This window comes from Physeter macrocephalus, chromosome 8, assembly GCF_002837175.3.
Source record: "Physeter macrocephalus isolate SW-GA chromosome 8, ASM283717v5, whole genome shotgun sequence".
Lineage (NCBI taxonomy): Eukaryota > Metazoa > Chordata > Mammalia > Artiodactyla > Physeteridae > Physeter > Physeter macrocephalus.
This window is the reverse complement of record NC_041221.1, coordinates 138,205,484-138,225,363: the sequence shown is the minus strand read 5'-3', so window position 1 is coordinate 138,225,363 and position 19,880 is coordinate 138,205,484. Positions and strand designations below refer to the sequence as shown.

Sequence of the window (19,880 nt, the reverse complement as noted above, 5' to 3'; positions counted from 1 at the left end):
CATAGTGATGGCACAGTGGGGAAAGCAGAAAGTACCTTGACTGGGTGATCAAAATCAACAAGACCACGGAGGGCAGAGGAACATCCTTTGTTCCGGATATGGTACCCGGGAAAAACACAGCATTACTTATTACTTACGTAGGATTTGACCAGGGATGCATGACCTGAATCTAATCATGAGGAAACATCAGACACACTCACAATGAACAAAATTCTATACAAGAACTGGCCAATATTCTTCAAAAACATCAATGTCATCAGAGGAGCTGTTCTAGAGTAAAAGAGACTAAAGTCGCCATACGACAACTAAATGCTGTACAAGCTCCTGTACTGGAGGAAAACAAAATGCTCTATAAGGGCATCACTGGGACAAATGACAAAATGGGAATATGAAATATTGTTTAGATGAAATATCTTATCAATGTTAAATTTCCTGGATATGTAATTGTGGTTACATAAACGAATGTTTTGAGAAAAGACACACTGAAGTCAAGAAGCATGGTATATGCAACCTGTTCTCAAATGGTTCAGAAAAAAAATTACAATGTGTGTGTGTGTGTGACTGTGATGTGCACACACACCCACACAGAGAGAGAAAGAATGATCTAACTGGAAAAATGGTAAAAATTCGTGAATCTGGGTAAAGGTCATATGCGTCCTTTATACTATTCTTGCAACTTTCTGTAAGTTTGAAACTACTTCAAAATAATAAGTTGCAAAAACTTCCAAATTAAAAAAAAAAGCTGTATTCTAATGATATGCTCTGGACCACTGTGTTGGAGAATCAAAATATGGTTCTAATGATAATCAAGACATTAATGTTGAAAAAACACATGAAGTGTTTGAATAAAATTGTACAATGTCATGTGAGTGCTTATACTGACTTTACACGCAAGTGACCAATGTTAATAAATTAAGTATTATAAGTGGACACTGAACTGTATTTTTACAGTCCTAAAAATTTTTATTTTCAAGTTGACTTAAAACTTTTGGGGGTGGTCTTCTCATTGGGCAAAGAAGATATGACCATATATTCAGGTATAACACACAACTAAAGTAGCTTCTGTTTTTTACAAGCCTTAACAAGCTCATACCTGCAAGAATAAGGGACATAAAACTCTCATCACAACCGATGCTCCAACCACCAACCCCATTACTACACCTCTGTCACCAGGGAACAATTTTAAGTCCAAGAAAATTTTTGAGTAATCACTAAAGCGAATGATTACTGAAAACTGAGTGTTTTGTTCCATTAGGAAGCAGATAGGAGTGAAGATATTTAACTAATCCTAAATCAACAGTGCCCAGCCAGAAAGCACAGGTGGGAGACTACAAGAACAGCTACCCATTAAAGAAAAACAATGCGCTTTCTTTAATCTCTAGCACCGCACGCATGAATTAAGTCTGGGAGTGCTATAGCCCAGTGCACGAATCTGAGTCATCGTTGAAAACTCTGGGTTAGCAGCACCTGGCATTTCTTTCCTTGACGTCATATGGGCAAGTCAATGGCTCTTCTTCCTGGCTCTTGAAGTGAGCTTTTGTTTCTACTTTTCATAAAATTTAAGTGTTGGAATGACAGGGGTTGAGGAGACGAGAGAAAGGGCCTAAGTCATGATTGTTTGGGCCTTGCTGAAACAAGTCTCAAATGAAAACAAAATCACCAACTATTAAGTCTACCAAAGGATATGACAATAAGGTCCAGCCAGCCAGACCTTTCCAAGGGCTCTACACCAAGGGTATGGTATATAAAGCTATATTGAAGGTACAGGAACCTCAAGAGTAGAGTGACACCAGGGAGAGAAGTGGCACCACAGAGCCTCAATGAATTCCAGGTTGCAAGGAAATTCCCAGTTACAAAGGAAACATAACACATCACTGGGAGGTAGACAAGACCTTGCGGACAGCATCTCTCCCCTAGGAAACCTAACTATAAAATCACTCTCCTTCATCGAAATACGTACTCCAGGCCAGGCACTACTGGATACACCCCACAGCTCCTGGGAAAAAGGCATGAGTACACCCACACTGCTGGCCGACCCAGCACTCACGTTTCTCCTGGACGTAGAGGTACCCTTCCATGGTGTAGGGACTGATGGTCTTGTGCTCGAGGGGATTCTCTTTCATCTTCTTCATCAGGGATTCCACTTCTGACCTGGTGCCTTCAAAGCGATTTCTTGTCTAGGATGAAAGGAATTTTATTCAAATCAAAGAAATGAAACCCTGTTCCCATCTCTAGCACTTCAGAGCATCAACCTACAGAATTCTTAGATCTAAAACCAGGTAAGGAACATTCAGCCATCTAGGAATCAGGCAAAAATGTTCCCTTTTAAGAAATATACTTTGGCCTTAAAGCCCTATGTCAGAATAACTCTCAAACTCTAGGGACCATCAAAATCACCTGGGGAACCGGCAGGAAATGCAAATGACCAGTTCTCACCCCGAAAGATAAGTTTAGCACCTCTCAACCCAGACATGTGCATTTTTAACAAGCATCCCAGGCCACTCTGACTCAGATGGTCCACAGCAGGGTATGCCCTCCACCTCCCTCCAGGACAGGGAAGCTCTTTCTCCAGCTGTTTGCTGATGGCTCCCTCCTCAAATGGAGCTGCTTCACTTAAGGTTACCCCTCCCCCAGGGCACCCTGCACCCAGCAACTAGGCGAAGCCAGGGGCCAAAAGGGGAGGGTCAAGGGACCATCCCAGCTCCAGGGGGCCCGGGGCATCGGCTGAGTCCTCAGCACTCAGCCTTTCCTCCAGCAGGGCCTGCTGCCCTCACTCTTGTCACACGTGCTTCTGCCAACACTGCCTCCTGGGGACCTGCTCTGTATAAATCTCCACTTCAGAGTCTGCCTTCTGAGGGACACGGCCCAAGGGAAGCCATGCTTTGTGACAGCTCATCCAAGACCCTGCAACTTCCTGTTCTCTGAGGCACTGCAGAGAACCATGAGGGGGCAAGCTCAGGCTTCTTAAAGCATGCAGTCCAACCCGCAGTCCAACCCACACGGACATACTTGGGTTTATTTGGACACAGGATCATCTAGAGACAAAGACAACATGCAGATTAAAGTGGCCCCATCACACAGGGAAGAAGGGGGTTTGAGCCCCAGTGACCACTAACCAGAGTCCTAAGCAGGATTCTGTGCACCCAAAGGTCCTGCTGCTTACAATTTGGGAAAGGAGATTGGGAGTAAGGCGCACCTACTTGGATTTCCTGGCAACCTCACTGAGAGTTGAACAACAGCACATCCTTTGAGCCCAAGGCCAGCATGTGCACCCCATCCCCATCCCCTGAACACACACACTCTATGGTTTTATGGGGCCAGGCAGCTAGATGCACAGAGGGAGGCTAGGCTGGGTGGGGCTGGGACTTCCACTGCCAAAGGAAATCCTGATTCTGGCGCTACAGATTTAAAACATAATCAGCAGCAGCACTTCCGAGGACATAAATAGTGCTTTGACATAATGGAGGAGAGGATGGTGCTCTAACCTGAGACCATCAAGCACCCTAGAAATGCCTGACCCCCGCTGCCCTTTGAACCCAAGCAAGACCCATCCTCCCCACCTGCATCTCAATCCATTTAAGTGATCTGTATGCAACCAGATCCATATTTTGTTTTTCCTTCCCTTAGCAAGGGAAAGGAAGCCTGTCCCCTCGCCTACTCACGTTCTGTATGCTGATAGTCAACTGCGTCTTGAAGTCGTTGAAGTCCTTGGCCAGTTCATAACCATGGTGATAGAAAGTGAAGAGTCCTTGTAGGAATGCCAGTAGCTGTAATGAAGGCAGAAGGGCAAACTTCACATAAGCAGGTTCAAAAGGTATTATGGAGCTATATCTGAGTTCCCAGCCCCGGGTTGAAAGTCTAGAATAAGGTAATAATAATGGCTATCATTTACTGAGCACTTCTTATATGCCAGACACTGTAACTTCATATGCCCTGTCTCACTAAATATTCATAACAATCTATGAAATGAATACCGCTATCATCTCCAACTTATTAGTAAGGAAGCAGATTCAAAGAGGTTAACTAACTTGCCCCAAAACACACAGTAAGTGGCAGCCAGGATTTGAAACCAGGTCTCCTGGCACCAACATCCAATCTCTTACCCTGTGAGCCTCATCACCTCCTAAGAGAATCACTTCTTCAGAAGCTGAAGACCAGGGCTCTCACTCAGTCTCCTTCTAGTATATTCATAATATCAGGTTATCATGCAGAAGGGTGTGGTTATATTGATAAACCAACAAGGAAGGGAGAAAAGGAAGCTGGTGTGTCCTGAGTCTGCAGTCTAACAGGCAAAGTCAAATCAAAGAAAATCATCCAGATCAGACTTCAGCTCAAGTGTGTTTCTGTACTTTCCAGAAGCTCTCCAGAAGTAAACACTCTGGATTCCTTTATTAAAATAATCTCATGTTCCCACATTTTCTTTTAGGTGGTTTCCCTAAATTCTCATTTAAAGTGTCACAGCCTAAAAGGTAAGCCCATTCCTTGTTTAGTCTTGTCTTTAGTGAAGAGTGAAAACATCTGTTCACTACAATTCTCACAACATGCTTTCATATACTTAAAAACCATTAATGTCCCCACCCTGAGCCCCTGCCAGCCTTCACTTCTCCAAGCTAAATAAATGTTCCTGCCATCTCTCCTCTCAGTGCCCATATGTAAACCTCACTGCTGTTATGCTTCCCTGGCCCCTTCCCAAGCTCTACATATCCTGCCTCAGTCCCAAATCTCAACCTGAAGACAGGTTTATAGTTAAAGCCTGAACAAGGTTCCGAAGAACCAGAACCTCACCTCCATCACAAGCTCAGTTCTACTACATTTGGGGACCAGCCCCATTCTAACTTGAGCTTCTCAATGCCAACTCACACCATCTGAGCTGTCCCCTCTGACCTGCCTCAAATACGTGTTACAACAAGACACAGTTGCATCACTTTATATTGTGGGCTTTAATCTTCTAGTCCTTAAATGAACATACCTTTACTTATTAAACACAATCTCACTTTGTTTCACCTACTCTCTTTTGAGAAGCAGCCCTAATAATGAGAGTAAAGGAAACTCTCACACTTTGCTTGTGGCAGGAACGGTAAGCACCAAGGTATATACTGACCTGTCTTCAGACAAAGCCACATGCCCAGCCCACTTTATCAAAGAGCTCTGCACTAAAAAGTCAGGCAAAACCCCAGCTTAAAACAATATGATCCCTTGACTTCCTGCTGCCATTGTCCCTGGAGCGTCTATTCCCTTAGATCCTAACAGAAGGAGAGGGAACAGGCACTGCTGGGTCCTCTGGCTATAAAACCATCTAGAGGCACCATATATACATCCTTCACCTAAATTAAGGAATGGGTGGTAAGCCAAAGAGAGTCACCAAAGACTAATAACGAACTCTTTTCTTCAAAGATGACCAAAGTCTTTGCAAAGTCCTCTATGTAAAATACATTTTTGAGAACGTGGCCCACACTTTTCCTTCTAAATGGCTCCAGTAGTGGAGAAGAAGGAGCTCTTATGCCAAACCTAGTGCCAGTATTCACAAGGACAACAGTCCTTTCTTATCTCTTCCCTCCCTGTTGTCCTTGAAGGCTGTGCCCCATCACTTTTCCAGGGCACTGAGTTACCCTCTATTGGAGAATAATTCAGAAGATAAGCAGCTGATTCTCGAGTCATTCCTTCTATTAACGCTGATTTATGCTTCACTTAAAGTCAACAGGGCCTCTCTTACTCAGGGTAATTAACTATCTCAAACAGCTTGCTAAGATACCACCTGGGTATACACACAAGCACTCCAAAGGCAGAGAGCTGCCAATGTTTATTTTGGTTTTCACTTCCTCTGGTATCATGGCTGATTGTCCATTTTTTCTACAGGAAATGATGCCTTAGGTATTGTTATCTTTGGGCCACTTCCTTCCTTCTCCCCTCACAGCATCTTTCGTCCCCTCCCCTACCTCCCACGCACCGTATGAATCTTTGAACCTATGACCCCAAGAGAAATGAAAGTCTACTGCTCAGGGAGCTGGGCAAGGCCCACAGAAGGACTCCCGAGATGGAAGGATCTGTCTGCCTCAAAGAAATGGTTCTACTCACACACACAGAGGAAGTGCCTGCTGGAGCCTCACCTGGTTGTCAGGTAAGAGAAGCCAGCATGTCCACCCAGGCTCCTCCATGGACAGCCAGACACGCAATCACAGCATGACAAAGGAAGGGCCAGAGAAAGACCTTCCCAACCCTCCTCTGCCTTCTTCCCCTTCCTTGTTTTCCTCTGAGAATAACTGCAAGAAAAATTTATTCCTATTTCCTAGCTGATAACACAGATTTTTAAAAAAATAATAAACAAAAATGTAACTGCATTACTAGTGATGGTTACATCATTCTGGACTACGTGATAAATTTAAGTTTTTTCCATTTATAGAACAGAGCTATTGATTTGGGTTGAATTTTTTCCCCCAAACCCAAAAGATATGAAGTCCTAAACCCCAGTATTTCAGAATGTGATTTTATGTGGAAATAGGGTCTGTACAGAGATAATCGAGTTAAAATGAATCCATTAGGCCCTAATCAAAAATGACTGGTGTCCTTAGAAAGGGGGGAAATTTGGACACAGTAACAAACACAGAGAGAAGATAGTCCTGTGAAGATGAGGAATTGAAGTGATGCACCTATAAAACAAGGAATGCCAGATACTGCCAGGAAACCACCAGAAGCTAGGAAGAGGAAAGGAAGGATTTTTCCTTACAGGTTTCAGGGGCAGCAGGGCCATGCTGACCTTGATCTCAGACCTTTAGCCTCCAGAACTATGAGACAATACATTTCTGTTGTTCTGAGGCACCCAGTTTGTGGTACTTTGTTACAGCATCCCTAGCAGAAGAATACAGCTACCAAGAACCATTCATTCACACGATGAAGAGAAGGGCAGCCAGTAAAGGGATGAAAAACTGGGCTGGGTAAGCCAGGTTAACTCCCTTTAACTTGTCTTTAACCTATTACCGCAGTGGATTATGGTAGAGATTGAGATCATCTATGTAATGGGCTTAATTAGCACAGGCGTGCTGGCAGGGGCTGCTCAGCAAGAAGGACAGAATCACACTGATGTGTCAGAAAAGGCACTGTGCTGACAGGGTCAGGACAGGATGCCACTGACCAAAGCGAAAGAATGACAGCCTGCAATGGGGCGGAAGCCGTGAGAAAGGACAGGAAGGCACAGCACCAAGAAATACTCTGGAGGCGAAATTCAGAGGCTGTGGAGCGTGACGAATGTAGAGCGTGAGCTCTCTGCAGCAGCAGGTAACCTTCAATTATGAAAACTCAGGGAACAGACGGAATACGGCTTCACCTTCATGAAGCCAGTATGTCATTATCTGCGATCCCAATCTCCAGAACATTTAGTACCTCAACAAGAAAATTAAGGTTTCCAAGGCACACAAAAATATACAGTTTAGATCCCAGAAGTCTGATTTTTCTTCCTTAGCATACTAAAATTTTGTTTCTTTTTCTGAAGGTCAATAACTTCTGGCACTTGAAGTTACTTTCTAAGAAACAAATAAACATAGTCGATGTACATGGAGGTTCCTTGAATGGCTGGAAGATTACCTTGACTGCAACCGACTCAACACATGAATATCCACACCAGGCACCCCAACAATTTAGTTCAATCGATTTTTTTGCGTGTTTCCTTTCCGCCCTTAAGTAGTCAAATGCTGTTTCATAGAGATTAAGAGTCAGACCACTACAGCTCTGCTATTTACTAGGTGTGACCTTGCAGAAGTAAATAAATGTGCTTCCATTTCTTTATCTGAAAACAAAAACAGTACCTACCCTCAGAGATGATATAAGGATTGAATGACATAATGTGGTAAAGCACTTATTACTCACACAGAACATGACAGTTTCAGCTGATATCATCGACTGTTATTTCACGTTCTTCTTTTGTACAATCTAGGTCAGCGGCTTAAACTTTAACGTGCAGCAGAATCGCCTGGAAGGCTTACAAAAATATAGATGACTGGGCTCTACCCGCAAATTTCAGGTGTGGGGTAGAGCCTGAGAATTTTTATTTCTAAGACTTTGAGAACCAGTGATGTGGTCAGCAGCTTTTTCATTGTGTGACTCTCTTCTCCCTACCCATAGCTCCAGCCACTCACCTGCCTAATCAACTGGTATGCTCAGAAACAAGAACTTCTATAGAAAAGTGAAGGTCACACATCTACATCCAACCTCTCCGCCAACTCATTTAACTTAACTCAGGACAAGCCCCTACCACTTTATCTTCACTCTAACATGAGACCAGACCTTATTTTTATTAGCTCTCCAGGTGCCTCACTTTATGACTTCAAAAACAACTGCAAACCACAATGGTTCTCTACTTTTTAAATCCCTCTGGTACAACCATCCTATGCATGCCGGCACTGAACTGCTTGCTACCTTGGCTAGCTCTTTACCATAGACACTGCTTCCCCAAGGAGACTGTGAGCTCCTCAGAAAGAGCAGCTGGGTCATCAGCATTTTCTATGCTATTCAGAAAATAAATGCTTTTAGATTTACCAAGACTATATTAAACCAAGTAGGCCCTGTTAATACTGGCAATTGACTCATTTGCTCACTTGAGGAGGCCCTGGGTGGCCAAAATTGATATATTCCTCTACTTCAGAATAAAAAATAATCGCTAACTGGGTCCTAATAAGCACTTATATAATAACTGGGTGCTACTGAGGTTAGCTCTATTCTAAGCATCTTACCTGGATAAACTCAGGTAATCCTCCTAACATCTTTATAAGATAAATGGTATTATTATACCTATTTCACAGAGGAGAAAACTAAGGCTCAAAAAATAACCTCCCCCAGAATGTGCAGCTGGAAAATGGCTGAGCTGGGATTTAAATGCAGGCAGTCTGGTTCTAGAGCCCTTGACGATGATGCTACACTGCCTCTCAAAAAACCTAAGACACTTATATACTACAATAGCATGCCAGGAAACAGAAGGATAAATCTTTATAGATTTCTTTAAAAAAAAAAAAAAAAAGAGGAGGAAGAAAGGGAGGAAGAGGAGACAGTGGGGGAGGAGGAGAGGAAAGCCCACCTAGATGAGCAGAGTCAACCACGTGAGCCCAGCCTAGACTGGATGAACCCCACAGATGCGTAGGAAATAAACGTCTATTGTTGTATAAGGTTTTATGCTTTATTTGTTAGCCAGCAAAAGCTAACAGATACAATATCTGATTCGCTATATGGAGACATCAAAATGGACACAAAAAAAAACAACTCAAAAATAGGATGGGTCAATTAAAATGCAACTCATCAAAATCAGGTATTTATAGAATAATATCGACCAAAGTATACATAAAGATTATGAGAATCACACTGGTTTTTTTTTCCTCTAGAAATTCTAGTAAAAGCAAGTAAAAAGGCCAAAGGCTAATTCTTCATGATAGCATTTGAATTCCTGCTCCAGCCACGAGAGAGATGAGACTTTTTTTTAGTCAACCTGTGATTGAATGGCTGGTTTTAACACCTCTGGGCCCCAAGCAGGGAAATCAACAAGCTTGCTTTCTCTGACAGATGGCTTTCCCCATCTCACAGACCCTGCAGAAAGATGTGGATTTTGACCTGAGATCTTGGCAGAGATCACTGCTGGAAAGGAAGCTGGCTCTAAAGTTTCCATTATTCAGATAAGACTGAGGTAATTAATAGCTTTGAAGAATCTGCCAGATGACATGGCTGGGAGTAGACTCCCAAGATCAAAATAGTTCCAGCAAAGTAAAAGATGGATACAACAAATTCCAAGGCCAAATGGAGTCTTGAAACTACCAGCAAGTCTACGTGCCTAAAAAGCATCCCCAAAGTTTATAAATTAGAAACAGGGCACAGAACATTCTTGACCAAAAAGAGCGGTCATTTTCTTTCAGTTTCTTATAGTTTTGTTATTTGCTTAAGAAAATCACTTTCTTAAATCTAGGTAGGTAATCTCATTTGTATAGAGACCCCAGGCTTGGGTCTAGATCAGAGGTTGCATTCAGCTGAAAAATTCAAGATCTGCAAGAGTTTTAAATTGAGGCCCACTCATTTGGTGTTTCCATGGATCCTGAACACTAGTGCCACAGAGGGGTAGAGCAATACCACATCTGCACAAAACCACAACCACACTGGGGTGGCCTAAGCTACAGCCAGACGTGTCCCCACATTGCAACCCTTCATGCCCACTGGAACATTCTGTCCAAGTCCAAATCCCATCATGATTCACTCAAAACAATCTCCGTGCTGCTTGGTTATAACAAACTTAGAGTGAGAAATTGCTTTATATCGCATCTTTTAATACATGACTGGGATAAGGAGGGGCTTTGAATTTAGGAGGCAAAAAGAGAATGGTTTCCTTGGGCTACTGCTACATTTGGGTTATCTGAGGGAGAGAAGAAGTGGGGGAGGAAGGAGGAAAGTTAAGGTGTCATCACTATTGTTTGGCAAGATGAAAACTCCTCCCCTCCCCTACTTTGACTTGGAAAACAACCAGCACAATGTAAGGTAGCTAGAGAACGGAACCATTGCTGAATGCTCTACACCCATGTCTGTGGTTGTACTGGGAAGAACCCAGGGTAGCCAGTTGACCAAGCACCATTACTAGCAGAAGGCACAGCATCAGGGCTGGTCAATCTCTTCATTAACAACTTCGAGCATTTCGTCATCTAGGTAGTTAGAATGGGTGGGGGCGGGGTGGATGAAAGTCTGGGTACACAATGAAACCTTGAGCATCTACTTACAGGCTCCACGAACTCAAACATCTTTCTCTCTTGGACTTCTTGCACCTTGAAGACATACTCCAGGGATACTTCATAGAAATGCTGCCGGACCAGGTCCACTTGGCTGTCTGCCTACAAACAAGATGGAATTTCAGAGAAAAATCAGGTCACTATCTGAGGAGAGGATTCAGCAAGCTGGCAAAAAAAAATCTCTGGAGATGGTTTTTAAAAACAAATCCAGAGGGGCTTCCCTGGTGGCGCAGTGGTTGAGAGTCCGCCTGCCGATGCAGGGGACACGGGTTCGTAGTATTTTCTCTCAATTTTAAGAAGGTTTAAAGATGCTGTAAAGGGCTTCCCTGGTGGCGCAGTGGTTGAGAGTCCGCCTGCCGATGCAGGGGACACGAGCTCGTACCCCGGTCCGGGAAGACCCCACATGCCGCGGAGCGGCTAGGCCCGTGAGCCATGGCCGCTGAGCCTGCACATCCGGAGCCTGTGCTCCACAACGGGAGAGGCCACAACAGTGAGAGGCCCGCGTACCACAAACAAACAAACAAATCCAGTAGCATGAAGCAGAAATAAGAACAATGATCATGGTCACCTGAGCGCTAATTTTGTGCCAGGAACCATGCCCATAAAGCTGTACATCATTATCTTATTCAATCCTCATTATACTTTCAGTTATTTAACCCTCATTAAGTTCCTAAAAAGAAGACATCCTTACCCCTAATTTACAGGAAGTAAATGAAATCTGCTAACATTAAGGAACCTGACATAGTTGGTACAAGGCAGAGCTGGGATTTCTGTCCTGGCTGATCTGCCTGTAAGACCCCTGCACATTCCTAAACCACTAGACTCTACCGCCTCCCCACACCCTAGGGCCGACCTAGGTTCCATGGAAGACAGATTTTTAAAGAGAAAAAGAAAACATGCAAGGCCATCCTCCTCCCATCCTTCTAAATGAACAAAACAAGCTGATAGGGGGCAGGGGACCTCAGAAAAGAACATTTTCACACATCGCACATACTTTCTTTGGACAAAGATGAACTATTAGTTTACCCCAAGCAGAGTGATTACATTGCTGCCTCGGAACCTCACCTCCCTCTCTGTGCAGGTGTGTGGGCTGTAAAGGCCCACACCTGGCTACAATTAAGCCGCTGATCTGGGATCCAGAACCCAGGGGAGAAAATGAGCATGTGTGGAGTAGCAAGATGCTGTGCTGGGAAGTACCTCAACTATCACTATAAAGCTCTTGCCCTTTCTACTATTTTCTTTAGAAATGAGGTATGTCATTCGATAACATACTTTACAAAGACAAAGCCCCCAAAGGAGTATTTCTTTCGGTGTTCCTTTGTCAAGATTCCTGCAGAACAAAACTGGGACAGACCTTTTACTTCATTATACCAAATATGGTATTGCTAACCTGACATCTTAAGGAGTTGGCAAATCATTCATTCATTCATGGAGTTCACAGCATGATGAGGAAAAGAGATAATTAAAAAATCATGTAAATATTTTTTAAAAATGACAAACTCTGGAAAAGCACAAGGTGCCAGGAAACAACCCAGAAGACTCCATGCAAGTCTGCTGCTAGCAACTTCCTCACGGGGCAACTTCCATATTAATATGCAGAAGGCAGTCCCCTAAGTAACAGCTGCACAAAACCAAAATGAAGGGCTAAGCCTGGGGGCATCACCTAAGCCTCCAAGCAGGAGAGCTGATGTCTGAGCACTGACAGAGCTTTATTTGGAGACCAGGTTTCAGAAAGTGCTCGCACCACACCCCCTGCCAGGTGTAGCCGGTGGACCAGTGCCTGACACGCCTCCCACCTGGGCTCCTGCCGGCTAGGCCCGTAAGTCCCTGTAGGCATTCATTTCTCATAGTGCAAATCCAACACACTTACACCTAGGGACGCATCTATTTCCCTGACCTCCCCCACACCCACGATACATCCTCCCTGCTTGGGCTTGCCAAGTGAGACATAACAGAAATAAAAGTCATTCAGAAAAGCTGCAAGTTAGGCAGGGCTGGAGGAGCCAGGAGCAAAGTCCTCTGAGAAGAAGAGCAGAGCCCAGCATCAGTGAGAGAGCCAGGAGAGCAACAACCTGGGTGGGAGTTGCAGTTCTATCATTTTCTAGCCAGTGGGACCCGCTCCAGCCACTTATCCCCTCCGGGTCTCTTCCCCACACCTGAAGGCTGGAGATGCTATGATCTGCCCTTGCTCTGAGCAGAGCTGTTTCAAAGAGAAAATGAGCTAAAGGATGTGAACATTTGAAAACCGGGAAGTGTTCTGTGCACACTGGGGGTTATCACCAGGGACATCTGAGCAGATGGGCTGTAATCCCTGCTCCTACCCTAAGCCAGCCACATCTTCTCTGGGCGGTTCCAACCCTCTCCTCACTGGCCTCCGTGCTTTCTTTCTCTGCTCCCACAATCCAGCCTCCACCCAGAAGCCAGAATACCTTTCCTAAAATCTCCATCAGCTGTTCTCACAGCTCCTTCAACACCTCCCCCTGGCCTCTCCCATGGTCTGAAGACCCTGAGGAACCGGCCCAGCCCTCCTTCCCTACCCCTCTCCCACTGAGCTCCAGCTGGGGCTCCTACCTATCCTCCGACACTCCAAACTCTTTCTTGCCATGCAATCTTTACACTTGCTGTTCCTTCTGCCTGAGAACCTCTTCCCCTAGATAAATATTCAATTTTTTTAAACTTTAATGCACAGTAAGAAATACCTTTTACATTATGACCCAATAAACATACATTTATAATCAGGTGCAACACACTTTCATATTTTTCACTCTATTCTAGCCTACTCTATGTCATGACCCAGTAACTCAGATCTTATGACACACCCACAAGTTAAAGAACATTGTCCTAGCTTTTCACCCAGCTTGCTTTCTCTTCCATCTGGTCTCAATTCAAATGTCACCTCTTTAGAGAAGCCTGCATTGACATTATTTTAGGTATGCTACGTCAGGGAGTCTCTACCCTATCTCCCAATTTATTTCCTTGTCGCTACATGAAATTCTTACTTATTTCTCTCTCTTTTCATGTATTGCCTAATACAATATAAAGTCAATAACAGCAAAGGCCTTGCCTCACTTTTCCATTCCAGATCCCGGAACGGGGCCTGGCCCACAGCAAACATTCAACTGATGCTTGAGGCATAAACAAATTGATCTCTATGTGGCCCAGCACTGAGAAGAAAAGCATGACAGAATGCATTTCCAAAGGAAAAGGAAGATGAAATCCCAAGTGGAATGGTAGGTTGCTCCTGCCAATGCCCCTCTCATCTGGGCCACAGAATTCACCACATCCTTAGCTCCTCTTGTGATGGAGTCAGAAGCCGGATTCCAATCCCAGGGCAGGAAGTTCCCCTGCCCTGTTACTTAAGAAGCTGTCAATCTACCAGCTTGTCCAAGACCCACCAACCATTCCGTGCTTCTTGGAAAAGAAAAATTCTCCTAGACTGTAGGTTCCGATCATTCATTTCACTCCCCACAACACACCCAACTCCTGAATGGACTTTCACAGAAGCGTCCAAGAAATAATTTGTCCAAGGAATGATTTATTATCTTTGAAGCCAGCTTCCGAGCCACTGAAGAAAACACTGACTTTTAAAAAGTCATCCACTAGATGGCAGTGTCACTCCACATCGCTGCCCAGTCATTTCAGCCACCAGAGGTCCAGGATGGGCTAGAATTTACAAGTATTCATTCAGGCCTGCAATCAGGGAATAATTCTGGACCATCAAAGGAAGTAGCTTTCGTTAAATGTGTAGTAGGTGATTCATAATATTGTTAAAAGTTGATCTTTTAATAAATGTAAGGAAAATCATCACTAAATAGCTGGAAAACCTTGAGTAAATCACGTGACCTCTGCAAGGAACTCAGGTCCTGCATACGAAATTCTAAGAGGTTTAACCAGAGGATCACCAAGGATCCCTCCTGCTCTCCAATTCCCTTAGCTTGACACTCACATTGAATAACAATGGCTGGCAGGCAGCCCAGCAACATCCTTCCCCACAAGATGGACAGAGAAGAGCTTACTGAGTTAAGGGAAATGGCTCCAGAGTCAGGAGCCGAGGTTCAAATCCTTGCTGACTAGCTATAGGCAGGCTATTTATCATCTTTGAGCCTCAGTCTCCTCCTATGTAAAAGAGAGGGAATCCATCTGTACTTCATAGGGTGGTTATAAGGATTTGAGCAGATTCCACATAAAGTGCTTAACATGGCGCCTGGTACATAAATATGCATTCAATAAACACTGGCCGCTATTATTGTTGTTGTTAGTAAAAATATTATCATTATTATTGTTATTATTGTGAGATTTTTTATTCAATTTAATTCAGCTTAGGTATAAAAAGCAATGCTTGAGAACAGACCAGGACTTGCAAGAAAGACCTGCAGCCCACTCCTTGCCTTCAAAGTATTTAGGAAGTGTGAATGAGTAAAAGACAAGGATTGTAACAAAAAAGCATAATGAAAAAGTTTCCACTAAGATAAATGCTGACAGTCAGTGCTGCAGACAGAATGTTTCCCCACCTCACCCCTATGTTCATATGATGAAACCTAATCCCCAGTGTGATAGCGTTTGGGTGGGGCCCTTGGGAGGTGATTAGGTCATGAGGATAGAGTCCTTAAAAAAGAGGCCCAGGGGGCTCCCTCACCCTTTCTGCCATGTGAGGCGACAGCTAGAAGACAGCCATCTACGAACTGGGAAGCAGGCCTCACCAGACACCAAATAGGCCAGTGCCTTGATCCTGGACTTCCCAATATCCAGAACAGTCAGAAACAAATTTCTGTTGTTTATAAGCCACCCAGTCTAGGGTATTCTGTTATAGCAGCCTGAACAGACTAAGGCAGCCAGGAAGAATGCCATTCAATTTGGGAGCAGGGGAGGGGGAGGAACAGGCCAGTTATGGGGACAATACTTTATATTTGTGTAGCAGCTGTAATTTACCTTCTCATACATGAAGTAGGCAGGACAGGTATTTTACGAGTATTTTACAAAGGAACTAGAGCTCAGAGAGACCAAGTACTCGTCCCAGGTCACACAGTCAACTACATAGCAGAGCAAGCCTTGAAAAGAAGGTATCTCTGCCAGTCCAGTGTTCTGGTCCCCATATTGCTATCTCAGGGGGAGATGCTATTGGCACAGCCCTAAAAGAAAATGTGGGACTCATTCCAGGCCAACTCACCAGGAGCCAGGCATGGAGAGAGCAGACCGGGAGGAGAAGCAGCCTCACTCTGGGGAAGCCACGGGAGAAGAAGCAGCCTCACTCTGGGGAAGCCATGCAGGTAGGATAACTGTACTGCAGGCCTCCCAGTACCTGTAGGTGCTAAAACAATCACATATTCCCTCAGCTGTGAATACTTGCACTCATGGTGCATGGTCACCTAACTGCTTAGGAACGACAGAGTTAGCCAGATCTGGTGATTGTGAGCGGCGGCCAAAATGCCTTTCCCTATCGTTTCCAAACCCTAAACGCCAAATGATGTTAGAAGAATGACAACCGATCAGGACAGATCCTAAGTGGAATTACGTATTTATCACGGACAATTCACATATCCTTGGGTATCTCCTAGTGCCCATAGCCCCATGTAGAGTTGGGAATAGCCTTTTATGTATCATCCAATGAAAATCAGCATTTCCTTAACCTTCTCAATCACATTTGACAAGATTTACCCGAGCAGCTTTGCTACTTCAAGAATCTCCTCCTGCGTTGGCTTCTTTCTCCCTAACTCAAGCAAAAGATCTTCAAGGAAAGGTTAGCAGTTTCTACTTCCTACAGCTCACCCCAAATACAACTGCTGCTGGTTGGTTGGCCAAGAACTGATCTGCAAAGCCCACTATAAACACTTCCTGTTGCTAAGTCTGTATCCATCATTCAAACAACTGATTCAAACACTCATTTCAAAGAGAGAGTTCTAAGCACAACACTTCCTAACTGAGGGTGTGTAACAAATCCTGGACTCCACCATCTCCTGAGTAATCCTCATCTTTCAACCTTTGACCCTACCATCTTCATATGAACAGAAGTACTGGCAAGGAATTTGCTCAAAAAGAAAGGAAACTGAAGAATGAGGGCTAGCTTGGAAGCCATAGCCTCACTTTAGCACACACCTGAGACAGTTCAAGCAAATTGTTAAGAGCTAAATAAGATGATATTCATGTAGGCAAGTGTGGAGTTCCACTAGCAAACTGCCCGGTCTCCCCAAAACATAAACCCCCTCGCCATGCAAATCTCCATGAACTAAATAAAAATGGTCACAGCTCCAAGGCCGCAAATCTGACTTTTCTTTCCAAGAGAACTACTCTTAAAAAAAGACCCCATGCAAATCCAAAAAAAACAGGGGCAGACCAGAGAATTTACTTTTTTGAAACAAAGTTACCTAAGCACAAAATACATGAGACAATAAAATACTGCTTAAAAAAAAAAAAAGAAGACTAATGTCAAGTACTGGTTGGAATAATTTTTTTTTCATTTCACACTAAGGAAGGATGACCAAAGTGTTTCAGATGCTAACATTTTAAATCAGTGATGTAAGGAGGACATCGAAAGGCAGGGTAAGAGAGTACAGAATCAAGGTCAAGGGTGAGAGAAACAGGAAAACAGATCTCAGTTTGAAAGGAAGAAGCACAGTCTAGTGATTAGGGTGATCTTGACCAGCTGCATGTTCCTTGCCATGGACAGGCGGGACAGCCGTACAGCGTGGCTGCATCGGGAAGGGACAAAGGCAATGCGGGCAGCAAGCGTGGAGTGAGGGATCAGAATGAAGCTCCAGCAGAGAGTAACCAGAACATATCCACAGCACCATGGAAAGATTAAACACTTTATTCAGACACTAGTAAAGTTTCTTACCTCCTGAAGCTGAGATTCTTTCTTTTTGGAAGACAAATTCAAGTGTTTTTCTAAGATGCCACAATACTTCTCTGTCTCCTTGTCATACTTCTTTTTGGCTTCCTGGCAAAAAAAAAAATACAGAGGAAAGGAGAAAAAGACTAAAATGTTGCAGGAGTGAAAGCAACCTGGGTCAAACTCTTCCTGCTCATCTTCATGGCTTCATCATTCCCTCAGACCCAGAACAGTGGCAGACCACCCAACTCCTACTCTTCCAATAATGCCATGAAAGCAAGCAAGCAACCACCCATCAACAGCCCAACCGTTTTGAGGGTCTATCACGGAGGCGCCACTACTATGCCAGAAATGAGGTAAATACCAGTATTTCAGAGTGGCAGAGCCAGGATTCCACCTTCTAAAAATTTCAGTTGTAAAACAGAAATCTCTAGTTTCTAACTCACAAGGATGTTCAAAGACAAAGGAAGAAGGGAAGCTACCTGTGAAGCTAATCCCCAAACAGGAAGATCTACTTACACCTTAAATGGGACAAGTCTAGACTAAGAGTAGATCCAGCTTTAACTGTGTTCACAAAGTATGTCTTAATTTGTAGACCTAAATATTCCTTGACGCAATAATATCACATATGGGGCTTCCCTGGTGGCGCAATGGTTAAGAGTCCGCCTGCCGATGCAGGGGACATGGGTTCGTGCCCCGGTCCGGGAGGATCCCACATGCCGCGGAGCGTCTGGGCCCGTGAGCCATGGCCGCTGAGCCTGCGCGTCCAGAGCCTGTGCTCCGCAGCGGGAGAGGCCACAACAGTGAGAGGCCCGCATACACCAAAAATAATAATAATAATAATATCACATATGGGTCTTTAAGCTGAGGAATAATTCAAAACAAAGAAGACATATCTTCCCAAATATGTTCACTGTGGCACCATTTATAACAGCAAAAAAAAAAAAAAAGCAACAGCAACATTGCTGCCCAAGAATAGAATTTGGGATAATTAAAGTATGGGGCATCCAATAAACATAACTAGGAAGGCTAGCATGATACAAACTCAGTGCATCCTACAGAGAATGTGTCTACCTGCAGACAAACATTAGATGGGAAGATACTTCAGTGAAAATACTTGAGTTAAGAAAATGGGATAATGGGTGATTTTTTTTTCCTCCATTTGGGAAATGTTTATTATCCTATATTATTGCTTTCAAAGTAAAATATATATATATGTCATATTACACAGAATAATCCCCGCTCCCCCAAAGTCACTGAAGTTCTATTTCTATTCCCTATTTTACAGATAAGAAAACTCAGATGCGGGAAGCTAACTTCTGTAAAAAGTCACAGAGTGACAGAGGTGGAGTCGGAGCTCAGGACAAGCTGCCTCCAAGTCCACATTCTCAGCCACTCCTGGAAACACTGTCATAGGTGGTCTCTCTTCCCTCCACATTTCAGAGGGGATGGCGGGCAAGGGGGCTGAAAGGAGGTCTACCATGGCCTGGTAAACAGGATCAAATGTACGAACTGGGTGCATCATTCCAGCTTTTGACTCACATGGAGCCCACAGCAGATATTTTTCTGCAACTCCAAGGCTTACAAGAGGAGAAAAAAATTTGCGGCCAGATAAGGAAGCTCAAATACATCTCTTCATTTAATGATGATATAACAAGCAAGCACTCTGTGTTAGGATCCTTCAGGCACTGGAAATATAATACAATACAAGGCAGAAACGGCCCCACCCTCGTGGTGGGGATGTTCCAGCAGAAGGAGAAACACAATTAACCAGTAAACAAACAGCCTGATTCCAGACCGACGCAGGTGCCACGAAGAAAACAAACAGGGTGCAGTCCCAGAGATTCTTGCAGATAAGTGCTCCAGAGAGGCCTCATTGGGGAGGGGAGGTATGATCCAAGACCTGCTCACCTCACGAAGGGCAGAGTGGAGCCTCCAGACTGGTAAGTGCAGATGCTCTGGGCAGAACACGCTGGGCCTAAGCGTGGAGGCATTACCAAGAAGCCGTCACCGTAAGCTCTGAACAGCACCCGTGACATCAGAACACCATTTATCTGGTCAACGGCAAGACTCTAAGCCTCACAGAGTGGGCAGAATCATCATATACCCATTTGAGCTGGTATGTATCCATTTCTACAAATCTGAATTTTGCTTGAAAGTTTTACATACACAAACGAACATGCAGAAGCATGTGAAGACAAAGCTGGAGGAGAGGGCTTCCCTGGTGGCACAGTGGTTGAGAGTCCGCCTGCCGATGCAGGGGACACGGGTTCGTGCCCCGGTCCGGGAAGATCCCACATGCCGCG

The 19,880-nt window shown here is 44.3% G+C and overlaps 1 protein-coding gene across 8 annotated transcripts in view; it reads right to left on the bottom strand.

Annotated features, from left to right (window-relative positions):
* Window positions 1-19,880, bottom strand: part of ARHGAP26 (Rho GTPase activating protein 26) — a 491,973-nt gene that overhangs the window by 336,803 nt on the left and 135,290 nt on the right. For all 8 annotated transcript variants that reach the window (XM_028493332.2, XM_028493329.2, XM_028493328.2 and 5 more), the window contains 4 exons: window positions 17,581-17,682; window positions 10,740-10,850; window positions 3,663-3,767; window positions 2,048-2,177 (listed from right to left, as the gene is read on the bottom strand). In XM_028493332.2, the coding sequence (XP_028349133.1) occupies window positions 2,048-2,177; window positions 3,663-3,767; window positions 10,740-10,850; window positions 17,581-17,682 (448 nt within the window). The remainder of the gene's footprint in view (window positions 1-2,047; window positions 2,178-3,662; window positions 3,768-10,739; window positions 10,851-17,580; window positions 17,683-19,880) is intronic.